The sequence below is a fragment of the Chrysemys picta genome, chromosome 3 (genome assembly GCF_011386835.1).
Source record: "Chrysemys picta bellii isolate R12L10 chromosome 3, ASM1138683v2, whole genome shotgun sequence".
NCBI lineage: Eukaryota > Metazoa > Chordata > Testudines > Emydidae > Chrysemys > Chrysemys picta.
In genome coordinates this window covers 203831452-203853387 of record NC_088793.1, presented here as the reverse complement: position 1 = coordinate 203853387, position 21936 = coordinate 203831452, and the positions used below count along the sequence as shown (strand labels likewise).

Genomic DNA, 21936 nt, shown 5'->3' with positions numbered 1-21936 from the left:
GGGGGGAAGCCGCCCGGGGCTTCTTGCCATCTGGGAGTGGAGTCCCACTGCCCCAGCTTCTAACTCCCCCATCCTGCCTGCTCCCCGGGACCCAGGCAGCTTTGTCAGTTTCACAGCTCACTGCCCAGCTCCAAACTAGGGGTGGGCAGGATCCCAAACCACCCCGGCTCCCAGCTGGGAGCAGAGGTCAGAAGCCGCCCCAGTTTCAGCTCCCAACTAGAAGTGGGGGAAAGCCTCCTGGGTTTCTCACCCCAGCTCCGAGTTAGGAGCAGCGTCCAGACGCCCAGATCTCTAGGGGAGCAGGGGCTTTTTTTTTTTTTTTTTTTTGTCAATTTGAGGGCTCCTGTCATGAAATTGACAAGACAGGCGATGTAAGGGATGTAGTGTCTACACAGACTCGGTGTCACCCTAACTACACTGACATAAGCCTTACGCCTCTCGTGGAGGTGGAGTTATGATGTCGGTGTAGTAAGGCACTTAGATCAGTGGGAGGAAGGTTGTAGTGTAGACACTGACATAATTAGGACGACATAAGGGGCCTTATGTCGACCTAACTGTGTAGTGTAAACCAGCCCTTTGTCTCACAATGTAACTTTAATAGGAATTATAAATTAACAGACTATTTATCTGTAGTCACAAGTCTGGTTGCAATTCAGTACCAAAACCGTGAAATAAAACACTAAATGGGAGATTAGACTGGCCTTTGTTCTGTTGTAAAAGGTTCTGCTATGTAGGATGACTGAGCCTGTCTGCCGCATAGCTATCTGCTTAGGTCAGCAACATTTGATGTTCCTGCTCTGCTGTGGTGTTTTGCGGGCTCCAGTAGTGGTGAAAGCAACAGATTGTTCAAATGCAAGTTCCATGTTTGCTTTAACTTCCTCAGTGTATAAATTATTTAGAAGAAACTGCACAAAGAAAGTCAGACGCTCAATCACTGAAGAAGACTAAGGCAGTTTGGTTACAGTGCTCAATAACTTCAGTCACTCTAATTTACTGAGACATTCAAAAGCAAGCCTCATTTTAGCAAGCTATTATGAGACCCACTGGCTGGATTAAACCACACCCTTGCAAAGAACAGTGAAAGTTAAAATCAAATCTTGACCAAATCACGAAAAAGAAGCTCTGTATTTCTTTGTCAAATATCTAAGATTATGCAGAACACAACAGAACTGATACTTGTACAGAGCAAAAGCCCAAACACAATGTCCACACAATACTTTTACTTTTCTAACTAAAGCAATCCGAATCTTTAAAATACTCTTGCTTTTACAGGAAACTTTTCAGAGTGTATTATTTGCCTGGCAGTACTTGTTAACCTCAGTCCCTCATTGTTGACTAGCAATGTGACAAAAGCACCTCTTACTCAATAAGTTCCAAAATTTCAAAACAAAAACACTAACCACTGCCAGTGAAAGAAATATCTGCCAATTTTAAAAGTCACTGAGTTATTCACTGGCCAAACTGTTAGGACACTGAAGTGAGGGGGGAAAACAAGCAAATTATGACTGAAATGACCTCACAAGGAAAGTATTTCTCTTTCAGGGATGTTTACCTCGTAAATGTGGCTTACAAACTCTTTTATTAACACCACTGAGAAACATCAAGACTAAGGGACAATCAGAGTTTTTATACAACTAGTTCACTTTTGTACATACACAAGTCATTGTCTGTTAGTATAATGTGTGTATCCATCCAACTATTTCACTTTTGTGCATACATAAATCCTTCTCTGTTAGTAAAATGTGAACCCAATCATCCAGTTCATTTTCAGACATTTATAAAAAACTTACAGACAGAGGGACACAGAAATCCAGAGATTAGCATCTCCCTCTCCTTTTTATAAAAATCTCGTTTATATCACAACATCAAGTGGAGACAGTGCAAATTGCAGATAGTGAATGAGAGAGTATTTGGATAGTAAGTTATGAAATCTCTCCATGTCACCATCTGTTGTTCATTTCCAATGTATTTTAATTTTATGGTTGCCGTATATGATTAACATATGGGGGGTGCATGTGTGTGTGTGTGTGTGTGTGTGTGTGTGTGTGTGTGTGTGTGTGTGTGTGTGTGTGTACACTGTTTTAAATAAATACTAAAAATATTTCCACACACGTCAGAGAAAAACTGCAGGGTTGAATCCGCCAATGTAATATTTCAGCACTGAAATTAAAAAAAAAATTAGTCACTTGTAAATTAAGTCCAACATTCACCATTATAGTTTTAAGACAACTTCTCAAAAACTCTTTTCATTCTAACATAGTTGTATGGAACTTTTGCATTTGAGCTTTAAAAAACACAAAAACAAAAACACAAAAATCAGTGGTTTTGAATTTTGCTAGAAAAATCTATATCGCCAAATCTGGTTCAAAGACTCAGACCACAGATTCAGAATTATTTTTTTTCCAGGCCCTGAAAAGAGAGAGACAATGTTTTCTTACCTATTTGGTCTTCTGGAATCAGTGACTCAATGGGGGGGTCCAGTTCAGAGCTTTGTGACAAATAGTTCTTAACTTGTGTCATGAACTGCCGAATCGTCTGTAACATGTCAGTACTCGAAACATGGCATTCCTTGTTTTCCTGGAGAAAGCTGACATAGTCCTGCACCAGGCACCCAAAATAAGTGCGCTTGTCCTGGGACAGCTCTGCAATTTTCTTGATCATCCTCTTTTCGGGGGTCATGAAAGAACTGAACACCCCACTTACTTTCCTCAGCTGAGATTTCACAATCTTGGGGAGAACAAATGAACTGTTCCGTTTCTTTTTGGGCTTCAAAGGGGGTGCCATGCTTTCCTGGTCACTTTCCCCTTCAAAGTCCTCCAGGCTGCTGTTAGTGTCCCCTTCGTAGCCAAACAATGGCATACTACGATCAAAATCGAGCGAGTCGGATGAGGAGGTGGAAATACTCATGTCGCTCAGTCTCTGCCTGCCTCCATTCCACTGTACTTGTGACTCAGAGTTTGTAGCCAAGGTCTTTCTGCAAGCTGCTAAATTTTGCTCACACAGGGCTTCACCTGGAACGCTCGCAGTTTCTGACCCACGCACCGAGTTATGACTAGATCGAATTACTGCCACGGTCTTTGCATTACCTTCCCCTTCTAAGCAAACAGCCTGCTTCTTTAGACGAGGAGGCGGAACAGGGGTTGGTTTCTTCTGCAGCAAATCCAAGTTCCTATGTTTGTTATGGTTGACTGTTCCTGGCATGCTCGCCTGCTTTATAGTCCTGGAGAGCTGTGGACTTGTGAGAAGGCTATTAATAGAAGGTGGTGGAGGTCTGGGTGGGGGGGAGCGAGGCTTCTCTGTCCCATTCACATCTTGAGTTCTTGGGCTCTGCCTTTTCAAACTTCCACTAACATCCTGGCTGTGCACTTTTAAGAAGAGAGGATTAATAAAACACAAGGCTCCGTTGGTCTGGCTGCACTCCAGCTCCGAAGGCGTTCTGGTTCTTATAGAATGCACTCCATTTATAAGGCAGAGCTGATGTGAGTCTTTGCAAGCATTGTCTGAGGGCAGAGGCCTACGGGGAGGTGAAGGATTTGGGGGGTTGTTGTTAGCCGGAGAGCTCCAAAAATCTGAAAATCATTATTGTGTTAACATAAGAATTTAGATATTATGCAGTTGGCTTTCAGAACATTAAACTCAATAGAACAAGGTTGAAGCGTGGAAAACTTTAAACAAGCTTTTATTTTTAAAAAATTTTCTTAAGCCTCATAAAACACTGCCAGACACAACTGAATGCTAAACCTTCAGGCTGCAGCTATTTGTTTACAGAGTTTATAAATATCTTGGCCAATGCGAATCTTCATAGCAAATAAATTGGGATATACCGAAAAGAATGATTGCTATAAAGTATCCATTATTCCTGTTTTGAGACTGAAATAGACCCTGAGCTAATACCCCCGGCCTTGATTAGAAAATAAGAGCCAGATTTTCAGCTTGTGTTAATCAGCGTAGCTCCACTAACATCAGCAGGACTATGCTGATTTACAAAGGTTAAGCCCTGGGAATTTGCAAAAAAACTGTATTTTTGTTTGGAGTAAAAAATTAAACAAGCTGAGCATGACGAGGTTGGAATCAGATTTTTGTCCCCTTGGCAGATACTATCTTTAGTCATGCTGATCAGGCATTCGGGTCTGTGTTTCAACCTGCAGCTGTGCATTTGTAATAATTACACAATTTGTTTGAGATTTTAAGATACTCAGCAGCACATAAATAGTTGAATATGCAGGACCATCAGCAAAAAATGTGTACTGACACTAACACTAAAATCTATACTAACTTGACAAATTGCAACTGAAGTCTCCTCATAGCCCTCAGTAATACATCTGTGAGAGTCTATGGAAATCAGACAACAGTTCCTTCAGCAACCTCAGACTCCTGCAAACTATACTACAGGTGTTCAACATGCTTCGGCTTGACTAGCTCAAAAATGAAGTCATCAGACAGAAATAAATTCGGGCACTAACTGACAATTACATTCAAAAACTATCTAGATGCTTATATGGCCCCTATTATCACAGCAACTGAGTGTGTCGCACACAAATGAATTTAACATAAGAACAGCCAGACTGGGTCAGACCAAAGATTCATCTAACCCAGTATCCCTGTCTTCCGACAGTGGCCAATGCCAGGTGCTTCAGAGGGAATGAACAGATCAAGTGATCCATCCCCTGTCGCCCATTCCCAGCTTCTGGCAAACAGAAGCTAGGGACACCATCCCTGCCCATCCTGGCTAATAGTCACTGATGGACCCAGCTTCCATGAATTTATCTAGTTCTTTTGTGAACCCTGTTATAGTCTTGGCCTTCACAGGAGTTCCACAGGTTGACTGTGTTGTGTGAAGAAATATATCCTTTTGTTTGTTTTAAACCTGCTGCCTATTAATTTCATTTGGTGAGCCCTAGTTCTTGTGTTATGAGAAGTAAACAACACTTCCTTCCAATTGGTCTTCACAATACCCCATGAGGCAGAGAAATGCTATTAACCCCATTTTACATATGAGAAACTGAGGCAGAGACACTAAGTGACTCATCCAAGGTCACATCAGAAGTCTGTGGTGGAGCAGGAAATTGAAATTGGGGCTTCTGACTCCCATGCTTACGCCTAGCCACTAGAGCATTCCTCTCTCAGCTTTCAAACATATTATTATTATTTTCAAAACCAAGGGCAGAAATTCAGCCAGAGGAAGTCTAGGGATAGGGGTTACAGACCTGCAGCACACAAGCAGTGGTGCTCTCGGGTATTCTATCTGCACAGGACAAACACAAGCACAATAACTCTAGGTATGGATGTGGTGGAGAGCTTGTGAGCAGTGGCATATGCACCTCCTTTGGACAGATTCCTCTAGTACGTGTTGCCATCAGGTGTACAAGGGGCTGAGATACCAATATCACCCCAACCCAGCTCATCATGCCCTTCTTTGGGTACAGTGACCTAACAAACTCCCCCAAGAGAGTGCTTGCCCCCTCGCCTGGCTGCAGCATGTGTAAGTCTAAACTTTCATTAGTTACCTAAAGCTACAGATTATCAATGCAAAAGACAACACTCTTCAGCACACTTTACACTGACTTCAGTGACCAGAGTCTTATAAAATGATCACCAGGGTTACTGCTGCAAACAAAATCCAGAGCCACCTCAGGGGCTCACTGCAGAGTAAAATCCTGTGAAGATCCTTGTGTTCAAGTCATATTACAGAGCAAATCACTGTGCTGGGAAAGGGCACACAAAACTTTACTGGGACAAATTCTGCTCTCAGTTAAATGGGTATGAGGGCCAGAGTGCCCTCAACTCCCACTGACTTCAAAGAGAATTCAGCATGGCCCGGAGGTGCTCAACACTATCTGTTTCAGGTCCATGTTCAAATTCTGCCAGGTTTCAGTTCTGCTTTAGGCTCAAGGCACATTTTGGGATGTGCCCGTATTTGTTTTAGCAGTGGAACTAAGCATTTGCTAGGGACACGCCCCTGTATTTTCCCTCCCACTTGAAAATACTCATCATACTAATGTGAATACATATACTTCACATGTGTTTCTACTTGCATTCAGATCAGCACACCTCTGAACAGTCAGTCCTAAATCGCTTTGCAAATGTAAGCATGTGCCAATGATGTGCTGTTCATGATGAATTCCGTTCAAAATCTTCCAGCAATTACCAAACTAAGAGCTATGCTGTACAAGCCAATAACTGCCATTCCACTTTCAGCTGCATCTGCTCTAACCTACAATGCATGTGGGACTGCACCAAACCCTGCTGTCAGGACTATGGGACTGTATTTGGATCAGTCTGAGGTGTTCTGTGGGACAGAGTGCATACAGCTAGACAGAAAGTAGGGGGCAGCAGTACAGCAAACCAAATCACGGAGGCTTATCGGCAGGATAGGAAGGCAATAGACTGCTACTAAGTGGGATAATTAAGCTACTTGCAACAACAAAAAGCAACAGAGGGTCCTGTGGCACCTTTGAGACTAACAGAAGTATTGGGAGCATAAGCTTTCGTGGGTAAGAACCTCACTTCTTCAGATGCAAGACAAGCAAAACAAACAAACAAACAAACAAACAAACAACAATATCATCTTTGCCATCGTTTACCGATTTTTTGCATAAAGACTATTTTACTGATACGGTTACAACGACACAGGGCAATAAACCTATGTAAATAGTCATACTTACTCAGTCCCAGCTGAGCAAAGTCTTCAAGTTCAGCTTCTGTCTTTGCTGCCGCAATAGCATGAGGCAATTTCAAGGTGAATGGCAGGACATCCCTTATTTTAAAAGAAAGAACAGTATTGGTCATTTTTGCTGTTATTTCCATATTTTAAATTTTTCCTTATTTCCAGCACATGCAATGACAACAGGTCAGATTCTCATTTCCAGCAAAGCTACTTTGAACTGCTCTGGCAGTTGAAAGGGGCCATAAAGTGAGTATGATGTAATCAACAATCCTTTAAACCCCACTGGTGTAAAGAAACTTTAGGGTAAATGAGAATCAGTCCCCCGATGTTCCTTTCTTCTGGACTGACTCTCCCTGTTCCACCCACTTTTCCTCTTATTACAGCAGTAGCTTTTCCACTGGTCTTTTAGCGTACATCTGCCAAAATCAGCACTTTATCCAAAATTCCTATTTGTGAATAAAACTTGAGTTTTGTTCCAATTTAACCTCCAGTTTTCAAAAATAACCTGAATGTATTTTAGGACAGAGAATACAGAAGTGCTTGTAAACTCTGTCAGTCTGAACATACCTCTAGTTTGAAAATATTTATTCCAATAAATACAGTTCCATTCATACTACTGTCACCATATCTGTTTTCTACTCAATACGTATTAAAATAATAAATGGATGTTTACATATGGGACTCCGCAGATGGTACTTAACTACAAACCACATTGACTATATAAATCCTTTGAAACAAGAACTTAAGAATTACTTTGTCTAAGTACTTTGTGTAAGCATTTATTACATTGTATATTAAATCTTTTCTCTACCCACTTGTTTATACTTGTAACAGTGCATTCTTAAACACCAGAGCCTGAAAACCTGCAAAATCTGTAGAAGTACCTATGTAATGAGAGTAAGTAAATAAGAACTGGTCATGTAGCAAAAATGTCCTACACACTTTTATGTACATTCAGATACAACTGGTGTCAATACAGGTGATTTATTTTCAAAACTGCAAGCACATTTAGCATCTGGTGTAATACAGACAACAGTTCTTTGATCACTGAATTGCCATATTTTATGTTTACACCCTCAAAAATCAGCAACAGCAAACTCCAAACAGATGAAAATCACAAACATATGCAGTGAGTTGACACACTTACTAACAAGTAATTGAAAGGACACTGTCAACATCTCCATGGGCCAAAATCTGAGTTCCATTTTAATCTAGGGTGGAATGTCTCCAAATGCTAAATATATAGGGTAAAATTCTGATCCTCCTTAAGGCTATGGCAAAATTCCCATTGATCTCACCGGGACACAGATTTCACCCATAGGCTGGGATTCTCAAAAGAGCCTAAAGAAATCAGGCACCCAAATCTTACTGAATTTCACTGTGACTTTGGTACCCAACTCTCACAGGCTCCTTTGCAAACCCCACCTGTGTTTTTTTAAATTCTCCATTCTTGTCAAGAATCTATCCTGTGTTTTCTTTGGCCATGTCTACACTTACCAGGGATCGACACTGCTGCGATCGATGCAGCAGGGGGTCGATTTAGTGTGTCTAGTGAAGAACTGCTAAATCGACCGCAGAATGCTCTCCGGTCGACTCGGGTACTCCAGTGGAACAAGAGGAGTAAGGTAAGTTGATAGGAGAGCATCTCCTGTCGACGCAGTGTGGTGTAGACACCGCAGTAAGTCCATCTAAGCTACGTCGACTCCAGCTCTGTTATTCACGTAGCTGGAGTAGCGTAACTTAGGTCTACTTACCCTGGTAATGTAGACAAGGCCTTAGATACACTAACAGATGTCATGTGCTCCCTCTGCTGCTCTGTCACAGTCACTGACTACAGCTTCCCCCAGTACTGTGCATATTCCCACTTATATCCCACATGATGCCAAGACACAGTCTGAAAAGGATAGGAACTGGAATGGTTTCTGCTACTCGAGAAACAGCAAAATAAAATGTTCATCAAAGACAGACATTGGCAGGGAAATAAACCACAAGCTTCTAGGAGTTTCTTGCTAATGACGGAGGGTAAAAAAAAAAAAAAAATCTATTAAAATCCCTGGATATGATTTCAGGTGAGGGTGTCTTTATGAACATCCAGGAGTAGCATTTTGGAATAGTTACAGCCATGTGTGGGTTTGCATCACCCTTCCGTTTTCTCCTCACTTTTCTTCGTCTTTCACTGTATGAGGGTGCAGCAAGAAAGGAAGCAGGGCTGCAAATTAGCGTACAGCTGCAGGGACGGTGCAGTCTTGCATCCACCCCTGCAATTTCTGATTTCTCCAGGCAGGAGGATTCCATGCGACTGCTGGGCCTTAACTGGAGATTCAGGCTTAACCTTGCACCGAACAAAAATTAATGTATGGAAAATTAAAAGCCATTTTGTAGAAACGGAATTTTAAACAGAGTGTGAATGGGGATGAGATAGAGGACCTTTCGTTGCTAAATTACCAGTTTCAATCCAGTCTGGCTCAGTCACTCGCCGAGTGCTGTTAAGTTATTTACATGAATGAGCTTGTCTTTTACCATGTGCGTCTATAGCATCTAGCACAATGGGGTCCTGATCTCGGGGGTTCTGTGTGCTCCATAAAGTAAATAACAACAAGCTTGGTGCTCTCAGTCTCCAGGAGTAAATATTCACACTGCCATAAATCACCACCATAACCAGCAATAATTGGCAACCATGTTGGCAGTGTGAGCCAAGGAGATCGAACTCTTCCCAGCCCCCGCCCTTAGAACAGATTCCCGTAGAGATGAAGTTTGGCCTTGCTCTACCTGTTCTATGGCTAAACATAGGACCCGAGTCCCCAGAGCTATCAATCTGGGACTTGTCACAGGTACTGAATTCACACATAAGGAATTTAGGGGGCACATACCAGGCACTTCAACACACACACACACACACACACACAACCAGTGAGGCAACTGTTTTCCACAGGGGTGGCCAACCTGTGGCTCCAGAGCCACATGCGGCTCTTCAGAGGTTAATATGTGGCTCCTTGTATAGGCACCTGTGACAGTGTACCCCATAAGGCTTTATAGGGGAGGTGCTCATAAATGTATGTATGATATAACTGGAATAGGGTTTTGCTACATATGCCATGTAACATATCTATGTAAAGATTAGATCTACTGGTTATGTTCATCCTAGTTGTATGCAGGCACCATTTGTGTGTTCAAAGTTATGAACACTGGCTGTATAATTGCTTGATTTCTAAGTAGCCTTAGTTAGAACATTTGGTCACTTCTTGGGAAAGGAATGTGCAAATTAGGTGCTTAATCAGGAAGCGCTTAACAGACAAAAGAGCTTGGAAGACTCCAATCCACATAAGAAGTCTACCTGAGGATGTTCAAGGTAGCATGTGGGTAATGGCTGCTACCTGCAAGTCCTGAGTCATGCATGGGCATGTGACTTGCCCATGTGATTCCGATCTCCATTTTGTGACTGGATTCTACACAGGGTGAGGAGGGGGTCTCCACCCACAAGAGAAATTCTATTTAAACCCCTGGGAGACCCCTCCATTTTGTCTTCAGCTGGCTAATGAAGGAGCCTCTCCACCCCCCAGGATACTTGAAGAAAACTGGAACAAAGGACAGTAACTACAGGGGGTGTGAGTGATTGCTGGACCCAGGCTAAAAGGAGATTAGTCTGTAAAAGGGAGCATTCTGGAACTGGTGAGGATCTTATCTGTATTTAGTTTGATTAGACATAGATTTACACATTTTATTTTATTTTGCTTAGTAGCTTACAATTGTTCTGTCTCTTACTACTTGGAACCACTTAAATCCTACTTTCTGTATTTAATAAAATCACTTTTTACTTATTAACTCAGAGTATGTATTAATACCTGGGGGAGCAAACAGCTTTGCATATCTCTCTATCCGTGTTATAGAGGGCGAACAATTTATGAGTTTACCCTGTATAAGCTTTATACAGGGTAAAACGGATTTATTTGGGTTTAGACCCCATTGGGAGTTGGGCATCTGAGTGCTAAAGACAAGCACACTTCTGCAAGCTGTTTTCAGGTAAACCTGCAGCTTTGGGGCAAGTAATTCAGACCCTGGGTCTGTGTTGGAGCAGACAGGAGTGTCTGGTTCAGCAAGACAGGGTGCTGGAGTCCTGAGCTGACAGGGAAAACAGGGATAGAAGTAGTCTTGGCACATCAGGTGGCAGTTCCGAAGGGGATTTCTGTGATCCAACCCATCACAGCACCGACTCCGGGGATGGAGTTGCAGGTGCCAACTTTCCAACGTGCCGGGGGGTGCTCACTGCTCAACCTCTGGCTCTGCCACAGGCCCTGCCCCCAATCCACCCCTTCCCGTCCCCTCCCCTGAGCCTGCCGTGCCCTTGCTCTTCCCTCTCCCTCCTAGAACCTCCTGCACGCCACAAAACAGCTGATCGAGAGGGAGGGGGAGGCACTGATCCCCAGTGGCCGGGAGGCACTGGGAGCTGATGGGGAGTGGAGCTGATGGGGAGCGGTTGACGTTATTACTGTGGCTCTTGGGCAATGTACATTGGTAAATCTGGCTCCTTCTCAGGCTCAGGTTGGCCACCCCTGGTTTAACAAGACAATCATAACACTGAAATTTGTCAAAACTTTCACATTTTCTCTGCAGTTTACAAACCTTTTGGCTGTCCTGTTGCATAACAAACAGACATTTACCCTGTCTAGTCAATGAAGTGTTCTATACTACTTTCTGCAATAACAGTCACTATCCTTTGTTAGTCAGTGCCACGTAAGACAGTGGGTAACAAGGACTTTCTTTCGTGTTTTCTTAGCTTCAGTTCATGCTCTCTTATTATTTAGCCAGTTATCCTCTAAAACAGTCTACTAATATTTATAGATTAGTAATATTTATACTAGACTTAAGGTGGCTGGCAGTCTAGGTACTTATCTAAGCCAAGAAACCAATGGAAGTCAACCCTATCCAACCTTGGCAAAGGGAGATGATGATGATGATGATGAATATTTATACCATATTTAATCAAGAAAATCCTTATGGATGGTTACTTATTTTTAAGGATGGTCTAGCAAACGCTACTCAAAACATAACATAATACAATCTTACCTGCTAATACAGTAGAAAGCGATGAGCCTGAATAAATCAGCAAAACTTATTCCAGAGCCCTCCAAAGAAAAGGCTGCAAAGAAAGATTATGAAAAAAACAGATCAGTCTTTAAATGCACATTCCAAGAAACCAGGCTTAATATAAACACTCCTGGCTTTTGCACAGCGTACGTAGTAAGGAGTTTGCAGCATCTAAGTGACTACTGTTTTGTTAATCAAAAACAACTGTGTGGAGGAGTATGTGTCTTGGTCAAAAACATTCTAGTAAACATACTGATAGTTTGGGCGGTGGGTTTGTTTTTTTCATTCCAAACATGTTCTAATCCTTGGGAAATGAATCAAAGGAGATTAAAATTGCACAACTTCTAACAGAACAGCCAGTCAACAACTGAGACCTTGTGTTATTCATAGTACTAATACAGACAAGTTAATTAAAAACCTCTTTCTTTCTTTCTCTTGGCACCCATTTTTTGCCTCAATTACATTAGCAGCAATACAGTAACCACTAGTAATGATAGGTGGCAAATCTATGAATCATTCCCCTTTTAACAAAGCTCTCCAACCAAGTCTGATTCATACTAATGCTTTGTGATGGCTATTACAAATTGTTTAGCTAAATATTTTTTTTCTAATAAAGCTGCACTAGAACTTTTCTAAAAATTCAAAAATTGTTATTTTAAATGCACAGAAATAATAAAGACCTTTCCCATGTAATTTCCACCATGGTTTTGTATTGATATCAATACATGTTTACAGACCACGGATAAATACAAATACAAGCTGGTGCAACTCCATTGACTTCAAACATGGAGCCAGCCATTCCTGTCAGTAGTAAATGTCACTCTGAGTAAAGAAGCCATGTAAGTAAAGATTCAGGGGAATCGTAATGGATAAACACGAGAAAGAAAAAAAGCTCAATCACATAAGGACACCATAAAAAGATAAAGGTCTTTATATCTTTTCCTTCACAGATCATTCCTGAAGAAGGCTGCTTAGCTGAAACTCCGTTGCTCAATTTCAATCCCAGTTTTCAGCATGTTGTTAAGATAACCCCTTTGTTCTATTTGCAGCTTCCAAACTGTGCTACAATCTGAGGAAGATACAGCTTCCTATTTTTATTTTCAGTTTTACCTAGAACTGTTTTTCACACCCTCTTTTCATAGAGATCACTACAGCTTTGTTTTGAAACTTACTGGAACCCAGCCTATGTTCCTAACTAAGGGTATGGCTTCACTACCAATGTTAAAGCACTGCCGCGGCTGTGTAGTCAAGGCACTAGCGCTGGGAGAGCGCTCTCCCAGCACTGTAAAAAACCCACCCCCACGAGGGGAGGAGCTACCAGCACGGCTCCCAGCGCCGGTGCACTGTCTACACTGCCATTTTACAGTGCTGAGACTTGCATCGCTCTGGGGGGGTGTTTTTTTCACGCCCCTGAGCGAGAAAATTTCGGCGCTGTAAAGTGGCAGTTTAGACAAGGCCTTAGACATGGAACAAATAATACTTGCATCATCATGAAAACCAAGGATTATTAGAAATGTTTCTCAATGGGGTTACATTTCTGATCCCGTGATTGGTGAAAATTGTTCTTAAATCTGAGAAACAAATGACTAAAAATAATACATAAACCCAGATTCTCCTTTGTGCCCGGGGCAAAGATGTGCCAGAAGAGAAGTCACCTGGTGGAGGGTGATGGTGGCATCATCAGGGAAGGACAATTTTAAATTCTGGTGGGGTTCTAGGGAAGCCTCACAAGTGGAGACTGCCTATAACAAGCAGTGAGGCCCCCATTCAGCATGGTACTTATGCACATGCTTTAACTTTAAGTATATGAGTATTCTAATTGACTTCAGTAGGACTACTCCCTTGCTTATGGCAAGTTAGGCATATGTTTTTAAGTACCTCATTGAATCAAAGCCTTAATCTGCACATTGCCCACACTCTCCAGGGCCAGCCCCACTCACGTGAAGGTCTGCCCAGATGGCTTTGGAATCCACAGCAGAGTGTGGGTTGTAGGCAGCTTGCACTGTTATTCCCCTGACTCCGGTTGATTTTTTTTGCTGCTTACAGCCTAGAGCCCAGACACTGGGTGTCACCGATGCAAAGTGAATCTGGCCCATACAGTATAGCAAATGACTCCCATGATACATGACTTACTATATGTGCTTTCTTTTATTGCAAATTCCTTGAGGCGAGATCCAAATTCATTGGGTAGACGGAGCGATAGGACTTTCTTCTGCATTCCTCTGGATTTCCTAACCAGAAAGATCTATCAAGAGGGGAAAAGAAATAAAACTTTAGAAATCTTTGTTATAGATGCTTTTCATAGATAAAGGCCAGAAAAGACCATTAAAATAATCTAATCTGACCTCCTGCATAACACAGGCCAGAGAACTTTCCCAAAATTCCTAGAGCAGATCTTTTAAAAAAACATCCAATCTTGATGTAAAAATTGTCAGTGATGGAGTATCCATCATCACCTTTTGTAAACTGTTCCATGGTTAATTACTCTCACCATTAAAAATGTATACACCTCTACCTCGATATAACGCTGTCCTCGGGAGCCAAAAAAATCTTACCGCATTATAGGTGAAACCGCGTTATATCGAACTTGCTTTGATCCGCTGGAGTGCGCAGCCCACCCACTCCCCCCCCCCCCCCCCCCAGCACTGCTTTATCACTTTATATCAGAATTCATGTTATATCGGGTCATGTTATATAGACGTAGAGGTGTACCTCGGTTCCAGTCTACATTTATCTAGCTTCAACTTCCAGCCATTTGATCGTGTTACACCTTTCTCTACTAAACTGAAGAGCCCGTTATTAAATATTTGTTCCCCATTAGATACAAAGAGCTCCATCTATTTAGTTTATCACTACAGGCATGTTTTCTAATCCTTTAATGACTCTTGTGGATCTTCTCTGAACCTTCTCCCATTTATCAACACCCTTCTTGAATTGTGGGTACCTGGATACAGTATTCCATAAGTGGTCACACAAGTGACAAAAACAGAGGTAAAATAACTTGTTTACTCCTACTTGAGATTCCCCCATTTATGCATCCCAGGATTGCATTAGTTCTTTTTGGCCACAGAGTCACACTGGGAGCTCATGTTCAGTTAATTATCCTCCACACCACATCTTTCAGAGTCACTGCTTCCCCGGACACAGTCCCCCATCCTGTAAGTGTGGCCTACATTCTTTGTTCCCAGTGGTCTATGTTTATATTTAGCTGTATTAAAATGCATATTATTTGCTTATATCCAGTTGATTAAGTGATCTCGCTCACTCTCCATTACTAACCTGTCTTCTTAAATCCAATAACTTATGGTGGAATTAAACTACATCTTTTAGAAAGATCCCATCTTTATTTTAAAAGACAAAGTGACAGAGTATCCACTAATATCCATCTGTACGCTGCTTCCATGGTTAAATTACCCTCACTATTAAAAAAAGTGAGCTTTATTTTTAGTTTGAATTTGTCTAGCTTCAACTTCCAGGGTTATACATTTTAAAACACAAATGCAACACAAATATTTGAGGATGTAAATAGCTATAATCAAGAATGCAAATTTCAATCCCCAAAATATGTTTAATAAAGTGTAAATTTTGATTTGATTACAGGGATAAGAGAGTTGAAAAACTAAATCTGGGACATTCAAAGGAATTTAAGTGAGTTAAGGTGCCCAATTCCCACCGAAATTCACTTCAATTGAAGGTTTGTTTTTTTAAAATGGATTTATAAGCACTGTTCTGCTCCCCTCCCAATGTTTATAAGGGGCTTTTCATCAAGAAAGAAACTAACTTTGGTCCCATTCTTGCAAGCTGCTTTTCACATATTTGAGGAATAATCCATGTAAGTCAACAGGGCTCCACATGGACACTGAGGTCCACCCACACGGCGCTCATTGAAGGACTGGAGCCTGACTGTAGAAGGGAAACAATTACACTGACTGTACACAAATGCTGTCACTGGCACAAAGTAAACAAAAGGTGGGAAAATGGTTTTCTACTAACTGTTTTCAGCTTAGGCACAGTATTACTCATAATAATGGAAGATCAACATTTTCAGACAGAAATGAGCTATTCAAATTGATGATGGCCCTTTTAGGCCTTAGGCCAAGTGTGATGTGCTGATAGTTAGAAAAAGATTTTTGTTTGCACTTGTAAGCCTAGCAGGTCAGATTCTTTCCTGCACAGAGATCTGCTGAGGGTAGGAGAAAGATGAGGTGCTATCAGAGAGCCAGATAAGGCTCCCCAAATTAACATGCTGCATCTAATCCAGCTCCAGCACAGGCTAGAGAGATCTGGAGTCTCAGAGTCCCCAAGGCCCATACACCAGCCAAGAATTAATGGAGTGCAGCTGCACTCCACCCTGCCCACTCCCACCTCTGACAAGCCCCGTGGGCCAGGAGGTGGGGTGCACCTAGAGAACAAACTGGCTACTCCAGCTTTACACTAGCCGAGAGCTCCCTCGCCTAGGGAGAATTTTTACCTGGGCCCAGGGTCCGGCCCAGCAAATCTAATAATAGTGAGAGCCATTGGTCAGTGTGCGTTACAGGTCCCTCCTCTGTGCCTGATCCATAGAAAACATGAGTCTTCTACAGCCCCAGCTAGAGAGGCAGGGCTCTGTAGCTATATCAGCTCATGTTTTTGGCCCTAGTTCAATCCACAAAGCATCAGCCAAGATGGTGGCTATCACATAAGGGGGATGTCTCATCCCAGACTCGAACTGCTGTGGCCCTAAGGAATGAGCTTCCTTTTATGTATGTAACCCACTGGGGAGCGTGTGCTACCTTAGGAAGAGAGACTGTAAATAAATTAAAACATGATGAAGATTTGTCTCTTACTCCAGGAGGCTGGGCCTGCAGAATTTCCACTGCTTCAGCATCATTCAGGCCAAGCTGTAGCCACACAGGATGGGTGTGGAGAAGTTTATCTAGTATGCTGAGTTTATTGGAGAGGCTGTCATAGCCAGAGTCCCGGGGACAGCCTTTTAAGTCCTTTTTCTCAGGACAGACATTATCCATGTCCTTTACTAGGCTATGAGGAAGAGAATTAAACAACAATTAAAATGTAGGCAAGTACATTTCTCAAAGAACAAACAATTCTACAAACAGGGAATTCTCTTAAATAACCACACTGTGGGTATCCCCCTTACTAGCTATTTCTGCTGTTGAGATTTCATATCACTAGTACTGACCACAAATTCTCTTTAAGAGCAAGTTACAGTACATTACTGTCTGGTGAATAATAGCCTTTTGAAGTCCAGCAATTAACTACAAGGAGATACTATACACACCCATATGCATGCCTGTCTATATTAAGTAGGGTATTGTTTTTAAAACCCATTCCTCTCTTATGTTCATGTTAAGAGTTTTATTATTATTATTATTATTCAGATATTTTTATTCCCATCTGGATCCCAAAAGTTAGAACCTGCAGAAACCTTGCCCCACTCAAGTCCATTCAAAATGCTGCTCAGTCCGTGGCACTCCCCTCTTTGCACCACTCAGCTGGCACTCCCTTTTCCTCCACATGAAACACCTGCTTCTTCTCTTTGCTGTTAAGGCTCTTCATGACTTAGGCTCCCCCTACCTAGCCACTCTATTAATCTAATGCTCCTGTCACTCAGCTTCTCCTTCAAACACCTCTCTGCCTTCTCCCTTGGTGACCCTTATGCATGGGAGAAACCCTTCCAAAAAAATTCAGACGATCCTCCTTAAGACTCACCTTGACTATGATGCCTACAATATGCTGCCAGCGGACCACAATGAGCTGTGACTGGCTTGTTTCACCAATCCCTCATCCTCCCATTTACCCATCTGCTGTGTTCTAACATAATCAGAGACTGTTTGCTCTTTGGGGCAGGGACTACTTTTGTCCTTCCTGCGTCTACAGCGCCAAGGACAATGGACTCTGATCCTAACCACGGCCTGTCGGTACTAACGTAATGCAAACAAACGTGGCCTGCATTTTAAACCCACTTTCTTCCAGCTTCTCTATCGAACATTTTACTGGGTGTCAAAGTGAGGCCTTTCATCACTACCTTTAAAATGTCCTTGCCTCACAATTGAAAGTAAACAGATAAATCGATGTATAAAGTTTAAAGTGCTTTGGTTTTGACACTTAATTCTTTCCAAGTAGGGAAAGAAGGCAGAAACTGGCCGTAAAAGGAGAACTTGGCAAGCTATCCTGAGTTAAATTTATTTAGTGGCGGGGTAGCAAGTTATTAAAATGCTTGTTTAACTGAATAATAACAGCACGCACTGGGGCTGCTGATACTACATACTAAAACCATGTGCTTGCAAAGAAACAAAATGAACTCAGCACTGTATGGTTGTTTTATTCCAATTTTCTTCATCAATTCCAAACTTTTGAACACGCAGTATGGCTTGCGCATAAATGTCTGCACTCCTTCCTTATTTCCCAACTAAAGAACATCCTGTGATTCTTCCCTTATTAGAAACAATTACAGAACTGTTACTTTGGTAACTGATCTCCTGATGCAGAAATTAGACCAGGCACAGGAAAACTCTGAGCACAAGTGCTGTATGCCCTAGAGATCAAGAGCAGAGATGTTCTGCCTCCGAATGAGAGAACATGGCTCTCAATCCTACCAGTCACACCAGACTACGTTGTGACTTTACGATCTGCCCTGAGTATGAAGGTCTGGCACGTAGCTGTGCCACCCCAGGAGCAGATCAGGGACCAAATTGTAGGTCACATTTTCTCCATGCTCACTGCTTGTTCTGAAGGGGGAGTAAGTTGCTTCACCCCTTTTCATGGAGCAGCTCGTTCTCCACTATGCACCCTGCCAGCTACTCCAGTCAGAACAGGAGGGGCAGAGCCACGCCCCACACCCCATTGCTCCCCCACTCGCTGACTACTTGTTCACAGTCAGGACAGCTGGACAAACAGTCCCAGGTTCTCCCTACTATGATCAAAGTCTGAGAAGGGAAATTGGGGGGGGGAGTGGGAGGAGGGATGGGGACTTACTCACTCTTATTGCATGGCCAGGTAAGAGCTACAACAGTCATGAAAATTTTCTATTACCACAATGTGTCCAATCACCACCTGCCTGGCTTGCATTTCCCCATTCCCCTACCCTCCATCTCTGCTTGTTACATTAGAATACAAGCTATAAGTGGAGACAGGCCCTTTTATATTTGCAAAACACCTAGGCTGCTGTTGGTGCTGCCAGAAACAAATGATAAATTATAACAAGTTACAGAGATGTGTGTGTGTGTGTGTGTGTGTGTGTGTGTGTGTGTGTGTGTGTGTGTGTGTGTGAGTGTGAGTGAGTGAGTGATTTACCAGTGGATTAAAAGCAACTCAGATCTTAATGCTTCCAAACGCATGGTCATACACGCTCTTTATGCTATATGTTAGAAGATTAACCTTGACACCTACTTATTTCAGCCAGAGTGTGTTTATCAAAAGCTCTATCCACACTAACCATTCCACATGCCAGGTACAGGAAGGAACATAGTATAGGTGTCCACACCTCCATGACCTAGATACACAAAATTAAACTGCAGAAGCTCACTGCAGCTGTTTATGTTGGCCTCTCACACAGACAAAAGATTATGGATACATCAGTGTAAAGTGTCTTTCCACACCTACCAAATGCTCTCTCTTATTCACATGAACTAATGCTTCAGAGCAGGATCAGCAGTGACTCATCTTATCAACCCCACACAAGTTAATTTTTAAAATGCATTACATTTTACTATTTAATGATTCTCCCGGTGTTTTATAATGCTGTCTTCTGTTGATATTCAAGACTAGTGCCAAGTAAACCAGAAAACCAAAGCAAACAAAAATCTGCATGGAAGTTCTGTAGGTTTGAGATAAAACTATTATAGATTCTGGTATGTTTTGCACTGATTATGTTCAAATCCCCCTAGAAAGATTTACATTCTCCCTAGGTTTCAGCATAACTCACATGGGAACTAAAGAAAACCAGACATTTTGCCTAGTTTGTTTATGTTCATGAAACCCCACAATTATGGAGGAAATACTTGGAAGGTAAGAGCTGAAATGAATAATTAGCTGTATCCTAACTACAATTAACTCATGGTAATAAGTCCACAGCGCACGTTGAAACTTGTAATCAGTATGATCTACTGCCTGTAAGCAGAGGGCTGGAATGTGTGTCCACATCCATGTGCACACCTCTGCCACCCAATGTGTCCGTTTCCCCTGGGATTGTCAGCTATAGTGGCTTTTTGTCAGTTTCTCAATCCCCTCTGGATCTCTTGCTTTGACCCTGTAACCTGCACTCCTGACTCTGTTTTTTTCATTTTTAGTCCCCCCATAATCAGTTCATTTAAGGTCTCTGCAGGCACTTCTTTACCTGGAGCAGGCCTTTAGTTGCTTGTGTCATCGCTGCCCATCACTGCTTAAGCTCAGATGACTTGCTCCGGCAGTAAAAATACAGACCACCTCCCCATACAGTATTTCTCTTTGTTAGGCCGGGAAGTGACACAAAAAACCCCAAACCAAAACAACAGGATTTTGTTGTGCTTAGCAGCTATGTCTAAGCATTCTGGGCTTTGGAAATCAAAATTAAAGTTCTTGGGCAGTGAAGCCAAGAAAGCCCCACTGAAACCCTCACCAAAAAGTGCAGAAACTGAAATCAACCAGTGTTGATTTTAACACACCTGTAGTTAGAAATCTAATATGAAATCAGTGATATCTAAGAAAAAGACACTTTTTCAGGAGAGGGCACAAAAGAATAGCTGTTCTCTTATACAAATGGGGGATTATACAATCTTTAAAGGTTCTTGCCCATTCCTAGGCCAAGTCTCTTCTTAAATCCTGCAAGCTTTACTGTGACAGTTTATCCCTTCGAGAAAAAAAAATGCAGAAAATGATCTTCTCCGAGCAAGAGGGCAGGACAGACACACCCCAAACACGGGAGATCTGGCTGGTCTGCTGTTCATATAACAATGAGTTTAACCCACAAAGGTTAGGAAATTCAGAACTGAGTCCTTATTGTTTCCCGGGACTGTTGCAAACAGGATGGTGGGTCTGATTCCCATTTACATGAAGGCCCCTATATACCACCTAGGCAGCATAAAAGAACCTTAAAGTGATCTTTAAATTTAATCCATGCTAACTGTAATAACTGGGCATACAAATTTACCCTAATTGTGAGCTCAACTGTAAAAAGTAGGGCTGTCAATTAATCATAGTTAAGTCACGTGATTAACTCAAAAAAATTAATTGCAATTAATCGCACTTATAACAATAGAATACAAACTGAAATTTATTAAATATTTTTGGATGTTTTTCTACATTTTCAATATTGATTTCAATTACAACACAGGATACAAAATGTACAGTGCTCACTTTATATTTTTTATTACAAATATATGCACTGTAAAAATGATAAACAAAAGAAATAGTATTTTTCAATTCACCTCATACAAGTACTGAAGTGCAATCTCTTTATTGTGGAAGTGTGACTTACAAATGCAGAATTTTTTTGGTTACATAACTGCACTCAAAAACAAAACAATGTAAAACATTAGAGCCTACAAGTCCACTCAGTTCTACTTCTTATTCTGCCAATCGCTAAGACAAACAAGTTTGTTTACATTGACGGGAGATACTGCTGCCTACTTCTTATTTACAATGTCACCTGAAAGTGAGAACAGGCATTTGCATGGTACTTTTGTCGCCAGCATTGCAAGGTATTTACATGCCAGAGATGCTAAACATTCATATGCCCCTTCATGCTTCGGCCACCATTCCAGAGGACATGCTTCTATACTGATGATGCTCATTAAAAAAAAATAATGCGTCAATTAAATTTGTGACTGTACTCCTTGGGCGGAGAATTGTACGTCTCCTGCTCCATTTTACCTGCATTCTGCATATATTTCATGTTATAGCAGTCTTGGATGGTGACCCAGCACATGTTCATTTTAAGAATACTTTCACAGCAGATTTGACAAAACGCAAAGAAGGTACCTATGTATGATTTCTAAAAATACAGCTCTACCTCGCTGTCCTCGGGAGCCAAAAAATCTTACCGTGTTATAAGCGAAACCGCATTATATCGAACTTGCTTTGATCCACCGGAGTGCGCAGCCCCGCGCCCCCAGAGCGCTGCTTTACCGCGTTATATCAGAATTCATGTTATATTGGGTTGCGTTATATCGGGGTAGAGGTGTAGCTACAGCACTGAACCCAAGGTT

At 41.9% G+C, this 21936-nt stretch overlaps 1 protein-coding gene across 17 annotated transcripts in view; it reads right to left on the bottom strand.

Moving 5' to 3' along the window:
* The window catches only part of RIN2 (Ras and Rab interactor 2), a 114229-nt gene that overhangs the window by 22513 nt on the left and 69780 nt on the right, over window positions 1–21936 (bottom strand). For 14 of the 17 annotated variants that reach the window (XM_065589826.1, XM_008173976.4, XM_042846626.2 and 11 more), the window contains 5 exons: window positions 16579–16771; window positions 13886–13997; window positions 11732–11804; window positions 6666–6757; window positions 2439–3569 (listed from right to left, as the gene is read on the bottom strand). In XM_065589826.1, the coding sequence (XP_065445898.1) occupies window positions 2439–3569; window positions 6666–6757; window positions 11732–11804; window positions 13886–13997; window positions 16579–16771 (1601 nt within the window). Of the gene's footprint in view, window positions 1–2438; window positions 3570–6665; window positions 6758–11731; window positions 11805–13885; window positions 13998–15533; window positions 15656–16578; window positions 16772–21936 lie in introns of those variants that run through there. The other 3 variants (XM_042846628.2, XM_065589830.1, XM_065589829.1) reach the window with 3 other exon arrangements.